Here is a 17,334-nt window from a genome sequence, read left to right as displayed (position 1 = left end):
GTACTTCTTTACATTTAGAATTTTCAGTTTGGTCTTTTGAGAAACTTCCAGCAAAGACAGATTTTTAAAAATGCCATCTGATTGATTGATGCCAGTTGAACTTTCTGGCTGTTGTTAATCAGGTGTAACAATATTTACCATTTGATATCAGAGAGATTAAGCAATAGGATGGTCAAATATTATTGAGTTGTTAGAGTAGGGGTTGAGAGTTAATAGATCTGGGACCAAATTTTCTAATGTGGTTGCATGGCTATAAATTTAGAGTGACTCCATTGACCTCCGTGGAATTTCTCCAGATTTACACTGGGGTACCTTAACTCGGAGTTTGACCCTTAATTTCTGTTTTCAGCTCTACTACAGACTTGGTGTGCTGTCTTGAGCAAGTCATCACTCAGTCTCTCCATTTTCCCATCTATAAAATGGGGAAGGTAGTACTTAACACACTTTTGTAAAGTTCTTTCAGATCCTTGAGTGAAGGTTGCCATAGAAGTACAAGTGTTATTAGTGCATGTTCCAGTCAGTATGTTTCTTGAGGAGTGCCCTTCTGTATAGGTTGAAATATGTTGACCATCATTAATCAACATTTAATTCTTCTGTTCAGTACTTTCATCAGGACCATTTGTTTCTGGAGAGATTAATAAATGTAAAATTAAAGCTGGGTAGATTATAGTCTGAGTGGATCATTTTCATGAATTGTTTCCCCTTAAAAGCAGCTTTTATCCATTTCTGTAATTAAAATGTATCTCTTTATCTTTGCTTCTTTAGTAATGCAATTGTATAAATTCATTTTACCATTCATTGCTTAATTCTGGGTTTAATCACGGATGCCAACATGCTATGCTACCATTTCTGGCTTTGTACCAAGATTTTGTTGTCATCATTCTTTATTTATTAACATGAAAACCCCAGTAATTGGAAAGAAAGAAAATGATTATATTAGTATGCAACTAATCTCAGAAATCCATCTTTGCAAAGATTGTGAGGTATCTTGGAAGTCTTTATAGTACAATGTAGTCAACAAATTTATACTTTGAGAATGATTGATTGGGTACAGAGAGTATTTGGGTTTTGCCTCTCTTGGCAATATGTCATACAAGGCCATCTACTGATCCACGAAAATTTCTGACCAGGTCAAAGTTCCAGAGTAGGTTTCTGTAACCTGTCTTTCAGTTTCTCTTTTCAAATACAGTTTAAAAATATTCTTCTAAGATAGTCCTTTCTATTTCTGCAAGAAATTACTGAATTATTTCTAAAAGTACGATGAAATCCTTTCATAGTAGTCAAACGCACAAATTATACTACAAAGAAATCATATGTTTCTCTGTGATTGTTCAAAATGGGCTTAAGCAAGTTAACTTTATTATAAATCTTTTGATCTGATGATGCTTGCTTGAGTTTTTCTGAAGTTCGGTATAATTTATTGAAAGATAAAATTGAAGTAAAAAAAGTCCTCTTAATTAAATATTTTCTGGTACATCTATTCATTCATTCGTTTTGTACTGTAGGTTGAACTTCAGTTTCAGTTAAATCGCTTACCCCTCTGTGAAATGCATTATGCCTTGGACAGGATCAAGGACAACAGTATTTTGTTTCCAGATGTCCGCATGACTCCCACCATACCCTGGAGCCCCAACAGGTACAAAAATACAAACACTTTCATATCAAAGATGGTATGTTAATTCTGTTTTGAATTCCTTATAACTGATGACTCAGATACACTTCCTGTTTAAGGGTACATCTTTGTTCTTCATTAATGTTAAAGGTGATTCAGGGAAGGGAGTTGAACTGCTTTAAACAGAAAATGAAAACAGACTCTTGTAGGATTAGGACTGGTAGATGGCTTTTCCCTGTTCTCCCCAAAGTAGACCTGTACTGCAATTACATTGTAGCTTTAGAAGACTGAAGCATATTATTATTATTTCCTATTTCTTTAGCCCTATGCTGAAAGTGTGGATGGTGCTTTATAGAGAAATAAAAGTACAGGTTCCTGTCCCAAGGGGCTTACAGTATACTGGCCTAAACTTGAAAATTTGCACTTGCATGAGTAGTCCTATAAACTTGGTAATGGCATTACTTATGTGAGTTTTCAGGATCAGGCCCAAAGTTACATGTGGCACTGCAGTGTCTGACCAACAAAGATGTGATCATAAGTATGGGAAGCACCAGCACCGCACTGCCAAACTGTTGTGAGATCTTCTGTGTCCTCATCTTGTTGGTTGCTTTTCTGAAATGTAAAATCTGTAGATTGTATTAATAGTTTTGAGGGAGCTAAATCTGGCACAAGGGCAGGAGTGGTAGAGTCAAGGTCAGATGAGAATGATAACTGAAAGAAGTGACTCTTATGCAGGGACCTGATGGTGGCAAAGTGAAGCTTTGTGCCTCATAGACTTTAAGGCCGGAAGGGATCATCTTGATCTTCTAGTCTCATGATTACACATTGCAGGCCAGAGAACCTTACCCACCCACTCCTGTAGTAGACCCATAACCTCTTGCTGAATTACTGAAGTCCTCAAATCATGATTTAAAGACTTGAAGGTACAGAGAATCCACCATTTACTAGTTTAAACCTGCAAGTGACTTGTGCCCCATGCTGCAGAGGAAGGCAAAAAAACCCCAGGGACTCTGCCAATCTGACCCAGGGGAAAATTCCTTCCCAGCCCCAAATATGGCGGTCATTTGGACCCTGAGCATAGGACCAAAGGATTATGGTAGATATTCTAGGTGGAGGGGGAGAGGTGAAAAAAGTCATGAAGTTACTCTAGTAAGACTAAGACCTGGGAAGTGATGAGGCATGACAATTGATGGTATTCAGCATGAACAGGAGAGGAGTTGTTCAGAACCTTGAAGACAAGAATGAAGAGTGTGATTGTGATGGAGAGTAGATCAGAAGCTCGCCCATGTATTCAAGGACGGGAACGACATGGCCAGAAGATGATGTTAGCTGCAGCCTGTTGGATAACTAGAGTGCAGTGATGTGAAGAATGGGGAAACCAGAGAAGACAATGGGTGGTTGTAGTAGTACAGGTGAGAGATGATTGGTGCAGGGACCGAGGCTTTAGTTGTAGAGATAGAAATAGATGGATTTTGGAGAGAGCCTGCTACAAAGGCTACTAAAGTCAAAGGAATCTTTCCACTGACTTCACTGAGCTTTGGATCAGGCCCATAAAGAACAGAAAGGATTTAGCAACAAGTCTTGATGTGGGAGAAGAGGAAAGAGAAAAGGCAGAAATGTAATTAAGATAAAATTTTCCATTTTCCATATTTTTTGTTAAGAATCTTTATGCCATCTGTAACAGAAACTAAACCACTGTTCTGCTCTTAAGTTAGTCTTTAGATTGCTGGTATATGCACACGATTTGATTACGTTTAACAAATTTGCTATAAGTAAATATTGGAAACATTATTGATGTCAAGCAGCTGTCTGTCATCAAGCACTATGTAAATTAGTTCTACCAATAAAACAACATCTGTGCAGCACAATGTGAATTCTATTCAGAACATAGTAATAAAATATTTCATTCAGAATGTATATTTGTTTCATTTTGTTGTAAAGATCATCATCAGCAACAGAGTGACCTGATAATAATTCCAAACTTAAGATTCTAATACGGCACAGCTCCTGACTCAGGGCTTATGAACAGTCTCTCACTTAAAATATTACATTTTTTGTCCTCCATCTCAGAGATTAAATTTTGTAAACTCTAAAACCAGAGTAGCTGAAGGATAAAGTGTGAAATTAATTAGAAGTGATGTGAAGCAGCATGGGTCTCAAAAAGGCTATTAAATGGACTTTTGGACTAAACATTGATTTGCCACAGATAACAGTCCATGAATTTTTTGGCAAATTAATGAAGAAAATTAATTTTTGCGAATTAAGCAAAAACAATCATCAAAATTGAAGGTTTTGAGTACCTTTATTGAAATATTTTTTTTGAAAAAAATAATTATTCCTGAGTGGGAAGAGTGTTAGTATGAATTCATACACAATCATGTTGACACTTGGTTTTTGGCTTCTTTTCCCAGCACTGCATACTTCCATTGTTTCTTACATTGGAGGACATTTTCAAAGACATACATGGTATGTAGGCACCCATTTCTCAGTCAGTAGGAATTCGGTGCTCAACTGCCACTTGTGCCTTTAAAAATCTCTCCCTATATCTCTGTGGTACATTGGCTTTAAAGCTCAGGTGAGATGGTCGGGGAATGAAACAATGGGACCAGATTTGAATTTTGAGGACATGTTGTGCATTGCCACTTACAGTTAAGAAGAAAAAAAACCTGTTGTTGCACTTGTACAGTAGGAAAATTTCAAGACATGCTATGCTGTGTGCCACTTAATGGAGACTGTAATCCAGCTCAAAGTTTTTACATTCAGTCTAAAGAGAGACTTGAATACTGAATTGTTAGTGCAATTTGTAAGATACTATTCTCAAAATATTGTTAAGGTTTCAGGAATTGCTGTAAAATAGCAAATGTGCATCATATCATTTTCCGTCTGATTTGTGACTATTTATTGTTGGTGAAGATACACGAATCAGAAAGAAAATGGCTCTATTTTTGGATACAAGGCCAGCATACTTTGATAGCATAAATCAGAGCATACTTGTGACATCAGTATTTATAACATGAGAAAATATTTTTTTATGGTGGGTAATCCATTTTTATGTACTTGTTACATAGCAAGCTTTCACCTACTGCATTGATTGTATATATGTAAGTGTAATGCTGGAACTTTTTGTTTATCTGTGATATGGTCATTAAGGCTGGCTTTATTTTGAAACATTTTGACTTTTCTTCTTTTCTTACAGTTAATTTTTAAAGGTTTTTTCCTGTTTTTTAACAAAATATAAAGTTACAGTTCAAAGACCTTATTTTTTCTTTCATCATAAATAATCTTATCCATTTATATCATTATAAAATACTTTTTCTTGTTGGTGTAATTTTGTTAAGTAGTCCACATTTTTATCAGACTTATTTGATTTCTGTGGGCTAAGTGTTATGGAGCTTTATTCAGGAGGATTTAATTACTTTGGCCTAAATATTATATAAGTTAGTAGAGTCATGTCAGAGGTGAATTTGGCCCAATATCTTTATCTTTCTAGTGCAGAATTTTTCTGACATGCTCTGGGGGGCCAGATGCTCCACTTGTGTAAATAATTGCAGCTCAACTGAAGTCAATGGAGTTATGACAATTTACACCATAGGATCTGGCCTATGTTATCTTTTCTTGACTGACTCAAACTGTCTTCGCCTGTAGTTTTTCTATTTTTTACATCCTATCATCTTTCCACTAGTTCTTAGGTTCTTCAGTCATCTAGTTGTCCATAGCAGTCTTATGAGTTAGGAATTCAATTAATTCCCTCTTGGTTTTACCCCATACCACTACCCAACACAAGTTTTCCAGGCCCAGAAGAATTATAATGTAAGTAGCAAGACAGATCACATTACAAAAGTATGGCCATATGTGCAAAGTGACAGGTGTTTCTTACTATGTATACCTACTTTTAAATCTGTCAGTGAGAATATTAAAAACTGCATATAGAAATCCTTAGCCTCTTATGTTCATTGGAACTTTCCTAAAGTAACTTCCTGTTTAAATGCTGATACCCTTAACCCAGTTATAGTACCAGTACTTTTTTTTAGACTTCAGATGCTTTTTTCTTATGGTAAAGAATGATAGTGAAGAAAAGCCTTCAATTAACTGGGTAGCTGTAAGTTCTCTGGGTTATTTTTTGCAGTTCTTCTTAGTTCAGCTATACCAAGCTTGCATGTCTGTATTTGATCATACATAATGGTGACTTGTTTAAATTGACACCATGCATAATTCTACTGAAAACATGGTTAATAAGTATTGTTTGGCTGATTAATGACAATAGAAGATGTAGTTTGTGTGTCCGTTTAATTATATTGTCTTTGTGGTGGCGAAGTGCATACTGTATCCAAAATGTATACTCCAGAGGTTAATTATTATCAGTTTAGCCAATGTAAGTCATGCAATGGTTAGTCTGCTTTTGAGTAATTTACTGATTTATCATGAACTTTAACAGAGCTTTGTGATAACAGCATGTGGTTGTTTAGTTGTTGGAATACCGTATGATTTTGTTAAACTGCCTCAAAATGATACAGTTGATAACGTAGTATTTTTAATTGAAGTCTTTTTTTATATGCTATACAGTTTTATTTCTAATTGACTTTAGATTGCTGCTGCTTGTACAAACAGTCTTGCTTTCTTTGTACAGACAATGGGATGAGCAGTTGGACCCTCGACTAAATGCAAAGCAGAAAGAGGCTGTTCTGGCTATCACAACTCCACTTTCGATACAACTGCCTCCTGTTCTTATCATCGGTCCCTATGGGACAGGCAAAACGTTCACTCTGGCTCAGGCAGTCAAGCACATACTCCAACAGCAGGATACTAGGTGAGCTGGGACATGAGAGAGAGAGCAACATAGTTTATTAGAAATGAAATGCCTCTTTTTTTACTTAAATGCAAGTGAAAGTTAGAAGTACAGAATTTCCATCCATCTCAAAAAACCCCCATCCATCATTGTTTTGAATAGATATTAAGAAAGTAATGTTATAGTCTTAAAATATATTCTCCCATTTAGAAAAAAAAATCAATACAATTGGCATGATGTAGAATAAATGCCATTCACTTGATGTGGAAAGCTGTGGGGTGTGTCAGACAATAAAGGCTGTGTTTTATTTAAGATCTAGGTTAGATTAATAATCACAAAATACTTTTTAAAAGTTGTATTTAAAGTTTAATCCTTTTCCTATCTGAAAAAGTGAGTTAAGGGGCTTCATTGAATTATGAAACTTGGGCTAGGCCAATGACTAGTTTCACTGAGGGAAATGTGCAGGAAGATGGCCACTGTTCCCTTTTTTTGGTATTCTACTGCTTTGAATTGTTTTCTGTTTCTTCATTGCTTTTTTATTTGCACCATTTATTCCAGCAGGATTCTCATTTGCACCCATTCTAATAGTGCTGCTGATCTCTACATAAAGGATTATTTACATCCATATGTAGAAGCAGGCAATCCCCAGGCGAGACCTCTCAGGTATTCTTTAAGGTTTATTATGTCTCTATAAAATACTATTCTTAAGAAAAGATGTCTATAAAAAAAAAGTTTAAAGAACTGTTAACACTTAAAAGCACATTGGCATGTAACAGCAGTGCTTTAAACAGCGCCGTCTGTTTAAAAGGAATATGGATAAAATGGAAAGTGAAGCATATTGTCAATGTGATTTTGTTTCATGTGTTAAATAAAGATAAAGACATCCTTTTTTAAGCTTTTATTATTTCTATTGATAAATGTGTCTTTCCTAGCTGAGCAAACTTTTGATATGCTCCTCTAAAAGCTACTATGATAAAATAAAATGGAGATTAATTGGATTGTACTTTGAAAAAGATTTTGGCACACCTTTACCATGGTAATTTGGAAACTGGGGCTACTCACATGGCTTTTTGAAGCAATCTCTTGATGTCATAGAAGCTGTATATTTAGAGAATCATGTGAAATTAGTTTGGCCTCTTTTAAAAGGGCAGTTTGAAGTAATTTGTATATGTGAATAAATGTGCTTGACATGGATGTCTTGTGGGAACTAGCTAAGGAAAAAATATGGGGAAGAGGATTTAAACTTACAGTAAGACAATGAGGAGGAATTCAGTTATCGGCAGAGGAAAGTCCTTTGGAAGATTTTGCTAAGTGATCATGCTATATAATATACTGCCAGTGTGGTAGATTTTCATCTAAAAGTGTGGGAATTTATGTGCATGATTCTCTGAGCATCAAGATGTGAATACACCATATTAACTTGCATTTTACCTTACATTAAGTTGCTACTATCTAACTTCTAAACTGTGCAACCTCATTGAAGTCATTAAGGTTGTGCAGAGGGGGCCAGATCCACACTAGGTGTGAATTGTCATAGCTCTGTTGACATCGTTTCAGTTATGACATTTTACACAAGTTGAGAATCTGGCCCAGGGAGTCTAAATAAAGACAGATGCACATATTTATTGTGGTTTCTTTTTTAAAGCTACCTCAGAGGCGGCTACACCTTAGGAATGTCTTATAATGCACTTTGTAAAGCACTTTGGGATGAAAGGCATTATATGCATCCTGTACTACTGTTAGTGGGGGATGGAAGGAAATATTCTCCCTCTTTTCAATGACCAAATGTAGTCAGTGAAATGTGATTTTAACATTGTAAAAGAGTGCTGTGTGAGTTGTAAGAACATTTGCTTTATGCTATAGGATCCAAATTTTGGCCTCTTTCTGGGCACACGGCTCCGATTCACTTCCCATTCAACTTTGCAGTCCGACTCTCAAAAGTATATGTCAGTTGGTGAAAAAAATTTTATATTTTTTCATGGTAAAGTTAATACACGACTCTTTCAAGAGGCAATTTTATTTTCTTTCAACTGCAATTCAAATATTACTTTTTATAAAAAGTCATTAAACATTTTAATTTGAATATAATTGGCCCTGGGTTTTGATTACTTCAGAAAGTGTTGCTGTAGTTTGTAAGTGAGATTATACAAATAATTATTTTCCTCCTATGGTCATTTCCCACTTTTTAAAAAACGAAAGCAGCACAGATTTTCCTTTTTTTTTTTTTTTTTTTTTGGCGTTTATACATTTCTTGACTTCTTTAAAAACATTTGCTTTTAAAAAGTATTATAGGTTGTTAAGCAGCTAATTGTGAAAATCAGCATAATTAAATAGAAGGGGTGTTATAGCATCGGTAGTTGCACTGGAATGAAAGAGATAGCTATTCCAGACTCCCAAAATAAAACCAAATTAGTCGTATCACTAAAGTTACTGTCCTTGTCTAAGAGGAGCATGTTTTCTGAGTCACATTCACTACACAGTTGGATATTTAAGAAGCTAGATTGTGAAATCTCTAATCATAGCAGAAGCCAACACTGAAACATCCTAAGTGGTTGTGGACTTTCCCCTGGAATTATCTTGCTATCAGGCTGCTGTTCAGTCTGGTAGCCTTAAAATTCCACTCATTCCTCAGCAGTATCTATTTTAAGAGGAGTTCAGTGTTCAGTGGAATTCACCCTGGTGGGCAGGAAATTGCCTGCAGTACACATGGAATGTTCTGATGCGAGACTTTATACAGACCATTGTGAATGGTTTAATTTTCAGTTGCTTTGGATACTGATAAGTTTACTTCTTTGGTAGAAGAACATGCATCTTGCTTGACCCATACAAACATAAGGACGACATTCAGCTGTTGTGCTTTGTAAGAAATCAAAAGACTATCTACAATTTTTTGAGGGCTTCTATGCCATGAGTGAGCTTCTATAGCTCAAAAGATGAACACATTTTTTTGGTGTTTGGCCTTAACGTACATGTGGTGTTAAGAGTTGTAATAGGCATAAGTACTTGCAGACTAACCTGGGCCGTCCTTACCCATACGCAAAGTACACAGCTGCGTAGGGCACCAGGACATGTGGGGCACCAAATTTCCTGGTGCCCTGCGCAGCTGCGTGCTGCTCCAGCCCCTGCTCCGGCTCTTCCCCAGGGCCCCTGTCCCTACTCCGCCCCACCCTGCCTCTTCCCCACCCCAGCCCCGCCTCTTCCAGCCCCGCCCCCACTCCCCTGAGCTCTGCAACAGGGCCGGGGCTGCACTCACTGGCGGCAGGAGTGCAGTGACCCAGACCCAGCCGTGCCGCTGGTGAGTGCTTGGGGATGGTTCCCCCCTGTCCCCTAAGCCAGCCCCCACCCCCGTAGAGGCCTGGGGCCCGCTCCTTCCCCCCCCCCATGGAGGCCTGGGGCCCACTCCTCATCTCTCCCGCAGCCCCCCCACTCCCCGCCGCAGAGGCCTGTTTCCCCCCCCCCCCCATGGGTAGGCTGCGTAGGGCCCCAGAATAGCTAGGGACGGCCCTGAGACAAGTGCCTGTCAAAGTCAATGCATAAATGCTAAAAATAGTAATGCTGATCGGCTCCCTAAAGTTGTCATTTGCACTTGCATACCCGTGGCATTCAGGTTCCACCTACCGTGCAAACTATGTTTTATTTTAATTTATTTAAACTCTTGGTCTCTGTAGAAAACTGGCCAAATCCCAATGTTCTAAATATATTACACACACATGTTTTTATATTTAATTTTTGCTTGGGGAAATGGGTATTGTGAAAAATAAATTGGCTTAGTGGATAGAGCATTGGACTGGTACTCAGGAAACCTGGTTTCTATTTCTAACTCTGCCACTAGACTGCTCGATGACATTGGGCAAGTCTTTTCACTTCTGTGCCGTTTCCCCATGTATAAAATGGAGATGATGGTACTTACCTCCTTTGTAAAGTGCTTTGAGATCTACTGATGAAAAGTGCTATATAAGTGCTTGATAGTATTATTAGTTATTGTTGTAGTCTGAAATTGTTGGTGATGAAAAAGATTCCTCTGTTCAGAGGAACATTATACAAATTACCAAGCTATTGTTTGTAGTACCATTGGCTTTTGTTGCACAGTAAATTAGTCTTTTGTTATCCAATTACGTGAACTAGTCTAGCATGCAGTGTGTTGTTCACATCTGATAGCTAAAGATGACTGATTTTTAATAATTGATATGAATCTCTGAGTTAAATGATTGTTAAATGATTGTATTCTTAGACAGTTATTACAGATTATTAAATCAATCTCTGACAGTTTAATAGCTGAATAGTGTCGAAACGGGATGGGACGTATTTCACCATTACCAGTGGGATTTCACCTAGTTTTCTGGTGTGGCAAAAGAATTCTGGACTATAGCCTCTGAGATGGACTGTTGCCTTTCTGTGGAAACCCTGTGGAGAGGTTTTGCATCCATCAGTGAAGGGGTTGATTAATGCTTACTTTCAGGAGGGCAAGGTGCCAGCAGTTAAGCCCGCAAGGTGCCAGCAGTTAAGCCCGCAGTGGTTAGGTCCATACTTAAGAAGCTATCACTTGATATTATTATTCTTGTCAGTTACTGCCCAGTCTTGAATATTTGCTTTTTTGGGGAAGGTTATTGAGACATTTTTGATGAGACAACTTTAGCTTTGACTCTTCATATTTCCTTGAGTTCCTTTCATCTGTTTTTAGAGCTTGGCATGGCACAAAGAAATCATTTTATTTCGTTGGTGGATGATCCCATTCTAGCATTGCGAAAGGTCAAGTGTCTGTACCAAGTATATTGGATCTGTCAGGTGTCTTTTATATTATTGATCATGAGGTGTTTTGTTGATCAGTCTGGATAGGAGGGGCTGTTCTTCAGTCGTTAAGATAATTGCCCCACCAGCAGTACATTTTATGTTTTCATAACTACTCTAATTAGAGTAAAGAAAACTTTGCTTGCTTGCTTTTATTCTGTCTGTCATGATGAAAGTTTTCAATTAAAATCGTTGCCATTAGTTTAAGTAGTGCCATAAGCCTTTTTCTATATTCTAGGAAAATATCAGGTGGAGCAGAATCAGTTAAGTGTCAAGGCAGGAAATGGTACACTTATAGTGATTGATGTGTTTATAGATGACTGAACAGTTTGCTTTAGGTTTTCTTTTATTTGCTATACAAGTGATGAAATGGCTAAATATTATCTTTACTAAGAATGTTTCTGTAGATTAGTTGGGATGACAGTAACATTTATTTTCAAGGAAAAGATGACTTAATATTTGCTAAGCAGTGACACTTGCATAATCATTTTTGTATGCATATATTTTGTGGTTTAGGTTATCTATAAAGTAAATAAATCACTCTATCAATGGTGCAGTGCTTGAAGTTGTAGAATTTTTTAAGTTTTGAATACTCTGCTTTAAATTCAACAACGTTCTCTAATAAAATAATGATTTGGTTATTTATAGCACCTTCAAAGCAAAAATGTAGTAAATACATGATAGTGTGATTTGATAAAAAGGATGATTGGAGATGGCTTTATTATTGATGTATAGCGAAGCTTAAGATATTATGTAGATCACCCCAAAGGAGTACAATGAAAACTTTTATTGCACACTATATTATTGTTGTTATTATTGTTATTTCTTACTTATTTTGTTTTTTTGTATTTCGGTAATGTCCAAAGACCCCCATCGGTATAGGGTCCCCAGAGTACAAGGCTTCAGGAGATATAAAATTTATAAAAATAAATCCTTCAGAGCAATTCCATAGAATCCGAATTAAAACAAACATCGACTGTGTTAGAGAACAGGTCATTTACATAATTGGTTATAAGCAATAAGGAGAACATTAGCAAGCTAAAACAAAAAAATCATGCTAAACAATACGCAACACCCATTAGCATTCTGTTCCCCGGAGATACCTTTAGCTCTGCATGTTAAATGGATGTTAAACATTCTCACTGATTAATATACAGATGATAATGTGATTTCAGATTAATTTTACAGTGAATACAATTTTATATTAAAGACATCACCTTACATTAATGTAATACTAAGTTTACACTGGGAACTGCTAGACTAGACCCCTGCACTAGTGTGGAGTCCCATTGACTTCTGCCTTAAACACTGAAATGTTAGGATGTGCAAAATTGAGGCTCTCTTAATAACCTTAGCTCACCAATGTTAGCTATGTAGGGGGGCAGTTTTATTCATGCAACTTCACTGCAGAGATAACTCAAGTTATAGCTTGAGCCCCTCCCCCAAAACCTTTGCTTTGAGTCTGGTGCTTTTAACTTGAAGTAGGGGCCAATTAGTGGGATAGACTACAGCTCGACTGAGCACAACTCATTACCTGCTAGAACAGTCACTCTTTGCGGCTCGAGTCTTATTTTGGAGTGTGGCTCCTCTCACTCAAGCTAGGCTTACTCAAGAGGAGTTAACTGGAGCGTAGATAACTTACATTAACTTCATAGCAAAGATGTAGCCTCAGTCATTTGTAGCTGAATTTGTGTATCAAAGGTCAGAATTGTGCCCATTGTACATTAGCCCCTTGTATAAAATACATATTTTAAAAATAACTAATGAGCTGGAATATTCCATATGTGTAGGGTAGGTGAGTTAAGATGACTATGAGAGCCTACGTTTTGTTTTTCCTTCCTGAGTTTGAGTGTTAAAAATTGTAGCTTGAGTTTTAGACTGTACCGATCTGCCTTTAATTTCTCAATTGTTTAAATGGAAAAAAAATTAAAGAACTCATCCCTCTACTGGTTTTGCTTTGTACTGTCACAGTTACAAAGACAAAAATGTAAAGAGCTGAGACCAAGCATGGGAAATTGTAGCTCAGGATGGAATTTTTTTTCAGGAAGTTATGAGGTGATAGCAAGCGTTTATATTAGAAATGTCAGCATAACTTTAAGTATAGTTTTCAGTATGAAATGAATTCTGTAATAATCCCATTCCACACCAATTTTGCACTCTTTGGTACACCTTTAAAGTAAAGAATAAATAGGTTTGTTCAATGTGATATGGAGGCAGAGAGATGTTGTAGGTAGGGCAGCATGATTTGGGAAGCTGTGGAGGAAAGAGATGAGAAAATAATATGGTAAGGGAAATACTGTTTAATGATATATTCAGAAAGCCTCTGTAGGAGGGATCTATAGGAATGTGAAGGAATTTGGATGTAATTATGTGTGAGAATGAGAGAAAACTGAATAACATGATATTTTAGGTAGAAACAGATTGTGCATTATGGTCGAACCTGCTCTGACTTGAAGTAGATCCTTCAATCCCCTGTTGGAGCTCAGAGGATTTCTTTTCCTCTCTCTTCTCTCTGATATCGTTTGTGTCCATCCTTTCAGCTGTGGAGGTTGGACATGCTCTTTTTGGAGATTTTTGGCATTGGTGGAGCGTAGGCTAAAGGGGTCACTAATAGAAATTTACTCATCTGGTGATTTCCTTTCTTCCATATAATCTCTTCTCTAATCTTCAGAGACAGAGGGCAGCTTCAGTGCTTTCACACCTGTGATGCGAAGACTGTTGGGTTTGCCTGCTTAGCAAGCCATCAACAGAATTTTTCCAAAGGAGTCTGGTGGGAGTGGGTGAACAAATATTTGTAGTCCTTGGAGGGTACAAAGTACTCTCTCGACTCCTTTAGCTGTAGGAGCCAGAGAGGATAGTTTTTGCCAGAGAGTTTTTGTGTTCTCCTGAATGGTCTTCATCAGGGGAAGGGCCACCGTGGTGGGTCCTGCGGGGATAAAATGTCCACCATTGGTTTGACACATTGGTGACCTCTTCGATCTGCATCCCGAGGTTCGGAGCGACCCACCTCAGAAGTTCAAGGTGTGCTCTGCTGTCAGGAAGGGGAGGCCCCGCAGATGTTCCTGCCACTGCCTCATCTGGAGACAATGATGAGGAGCCCCGAACATGGAAGTGCCCCTCCGGCCCCTTAAAACGCTGCAGATCCGCCCCAAAATGGAGTCCTCCTCAGTGTCGGCTATGGTACCGAGCGCAGCACCAGGCACAGTACCTTCCATGGTATTGATCGTAGCTGCTGTGCCGGGCGCGGTGCCGGTTCTGCTGGCCGTGCTGGCACTGGCCCTGCTGTCAGTGCTGGGCACAGTACCAATTGTGGCGGTAGTGGTGGCTGATGCTCGGGAGAGATCCCTGGCCCTAGACACAGTTCTTCTCTCAGAAGCGACCGAAAAGGTGCATTCCGAGGCAGACCCCTGGGACTGGAGGTAAGCCCACGGGGTCCAGAAAGGCCACTGAGTTGGCATCTGAGTCAGTTCTTGCCACAGTACCGGGGAGAAAGTTTGAGTCATCCCTGTTGTCTGGGAGTGCTGGTGGCTACGGTTCCAGCTTCTCAGAGGACACCTATGAGTCCATGACCGATTCGGACTCCGATGAGTCCGCACGCAGAGACCATGGTGGCGCCGCACGTCGGTGCCAGGATCGGTGCTGAGCCGATGGAGACCATTGCAGAGTTATAGCCGGCTTGCCCCGGACTGCACCGGTGGCCTCTGTGTCATTTGGGGAAAGTTACTGGCAAAAGATGGAGTCTTAGATCACGTGTCCTTTTCGTGTCCTTTTCATGTCCTTACATGCCCTGCTGCATCGTGGGGCAGCTGTTGCCTCAGTGCTCTATGAAACGTCTGCTGGAGGGGCTCACTGGGTGGATTGAATCTCTTCAGTGGCCCAACACAGGAATGGCTGGTCTGGATGTAAATTTGCCTTGTGGGTGTCACGCAAGAACAAAACAAAACACATAGCCAATATTCATGACTTCACATACAATGATGATACACGTATTTTAACAAGGTAGTCATACTTAACAGATTATACCTTACATGACATATTTCATACAAGATTTATTGCCATTTTGTAACATTGGTGACTGAATTAGTGCAACTAGTTATCTTCCATTTTATACAGCATCACAGCTTATTTTTACCTCTGGGTTGAAGCTGTCCATAATGAGACTGTTCAGGGTTCTCTGGGTGACGAATTCTGCTTTCTGGAATAAAGAGGTGTGAATCAGCGTATTCTCCCACGGGGTTAAATGTGCATAGGCTTTTCGCATAGTCACTAAGCCAAAGAACAGAAGAGGGGTTGATGGGGAGTGACTAGGATTTAAATTGGAGATCCTCTTATGTGAAGGGGACATGAAAGAGCAGCAGGACTCAGTGATAGGGATGTGAAATGACAGCCAGTTCTATTGAGATTAGGAAATCTCCCAGGTGTATTGCAGCAAAGGCTGAAACAGATGTTTCCATCTGGGAGTTTTGTTATTTTTTTTAGTTTTTCTTCTGCTGGCATTGAGCTGCGTTAGGTTTAATAGTGTTTTGACTTCCCTGTCCTCTTGTGGATGATAAAAAATATATAGTATAGCCCTGAGAATTTTTCTGGTATTGTACAGACTTTGTGGCCCCCAGAGCAAGAAGGTGACAGAATTCTTGCATAACTCCTATGTTTTTTGTGGGGTTTTGGAGAAGAGAGATTGGATGAAGAATGTTTTGGGTTGTCATGTCACTTCCAGGAAGCATCCATGCTGAACTACTTTCAGGACTTGCTAGTCTCTTTGTGGAGGCTTGCCAGTACAGGAAGAAATTGACAGTAGTTCCCCACATGCCTATATCCAACCAAAGGCCTTAGCTTGTCATACAGAGGCTTTGAGGGCAGGCAGGCACAGCAGAAGAGCTGGATGACTTTCCCCTGCTGCCATTGTTCCAGTACTTTTTAGGCTTATAGTTGGAATCTCTGGGGCTATGCTTCTGCTGATGCTGGGTCCAAAAGGACTGCTTTGATCTGCATGATTGCTTGAATATCCTTTTAGTAGCCAGTAGAAAGCATTTTTGTTATGCCAGTATTATCAGCCACAACCTTTTCCAAGGTTTCTTTGAATAACATTTGAACCAGAGAATTCTGAAGCATGTAGAAACTTAGAATAATCACCATCATTCCAAGGATACCGCAGGTGAGTATGACCTAGCCACAGACCTGAGGCCCTTGGCTGTGGCAGAAGAATGCATGATATTCATGGAAGCATTGGGCATAAAAGCAGAGCTAAGATGACATCTTTCACTAGAGAGCCGACATTATTATGCTTAATGGACTTAAAGCCATTGTACCAAGCCATGAAGGTGCTAGCAAAACATGTAGCACCGAAAGTAGCTTACAGGACAGCTGGCAGCCAGTCAGAATCTATTCTCAGGGAGCTCTTTATCTTTCTTTCAATCAAATCCCTTTCAGGGAAAAATGTCCTTCTCACAGGGAATAATCATGCCTGTAGCCAGAGAAATTTCCCGTACATCAGCTTTTCGGACACTGTTTTTGGGGACATGGAATCTTTGGGTTCTTGGCTCTTATAAAATGTAAAAATCTGCCTCTTTAGCTAATTGTCTTTTTCTGGAAATTCCCACTGAGAACTTATCCTAACCTCAAAGGAGGAGTGAAAAGGCAACTGTGAATCTAGTTTGACTTCACACGGGCTCTTGTTCCATACAACCTGAAACAGGCTTAGCTGGTTATATGTGCCAAAGGTGTTGGGTTTTTTTCTCATGGCTGTAGACTTTTCCAGAGGAAAAAAATGTTCTACTTTTGTAGTGTGAGCATTCCTGCTCAGATTTAATAATTCACCTTTTTATTTGTGGGTGATTTTGAAGAAATAAGGGAGAAATCAGGTGCGTTTCAAGTTTTTCTCTTTGATTCCTAGGACTTCCTAGATTTTTAATTTTAACAGTGGCCTGAAATGAGACTTTTAGGCTTCCCAGCTGCCTTGTACCGGAGGAATTTCAAATGAGAAAAAGCTGACTCCTCCAATTCTGGAGAATGAGAACTGCAGTTCCTTCAAGCGGAGTCCTCTGGAACATGTCCTGAGGGGGAGTGAAGGAGAGGAGAGAGAATTCTGACCAAGAAGTGGGGAGAGATGTTAGCGTTCCCTGGTTCAGAAAGGAGATCGACCTTGGAT

At 38.9% G+C, this 17,334-nt stretch overlaps 1 protein-coding gene across 2 annotated transcripts in view; it reads left to right on the top strand.

The window, feature by feature from the left end:
* Nucleotides 1–17,334, top strand: part of HELZ (helicase with zinc finger) — a 138,435-nt gene that overhangs the window by 57,102 nt on the left and 63,999 nt on the right. Inside the window, exons 13-15 of one of the 2 annotated variants that reach the window (XM_054047282.1) lie at nucleotides 1,506–1,636; nucleotides 6,240–6,419; nucleotides 6,960–7,061. In XM_054047282.1, the coding sequence (XP_053903257.1) occupies nucleotides 1,506–1,636; nucleotides 6,240–6,419; nucleotides 6,960–7,061 (413 nt within the window). Of the gene's footprint in view, nucleotides 1–1,505; nucleotides 1,637–6,239; nucleotides 6,420–6,956; nucleotides 7,062–17,334 lie in introns of both variants that reach the window. The other variant, XM_054047281.1, reaches the window with a different exon arrangement.

The sequence above is a fragment of the Malaclemys terrapin genome, chromosome 13, assembly GCF_027887155.1.
Source record: "Malaclemys terrapin pileata isolate rMalTer1 chromosome 13, rMalTer1.hap1, whole genome shotgun sequence".
Lineage (NCBI taxonomy): Eukaryota > Metazoa > Chordata > Testudines > Emydidae > Malaclemys > Malaclemys terrapin.
This window is presented reverse-complemented; position numbering and strand designations above follow the sequence as displayed.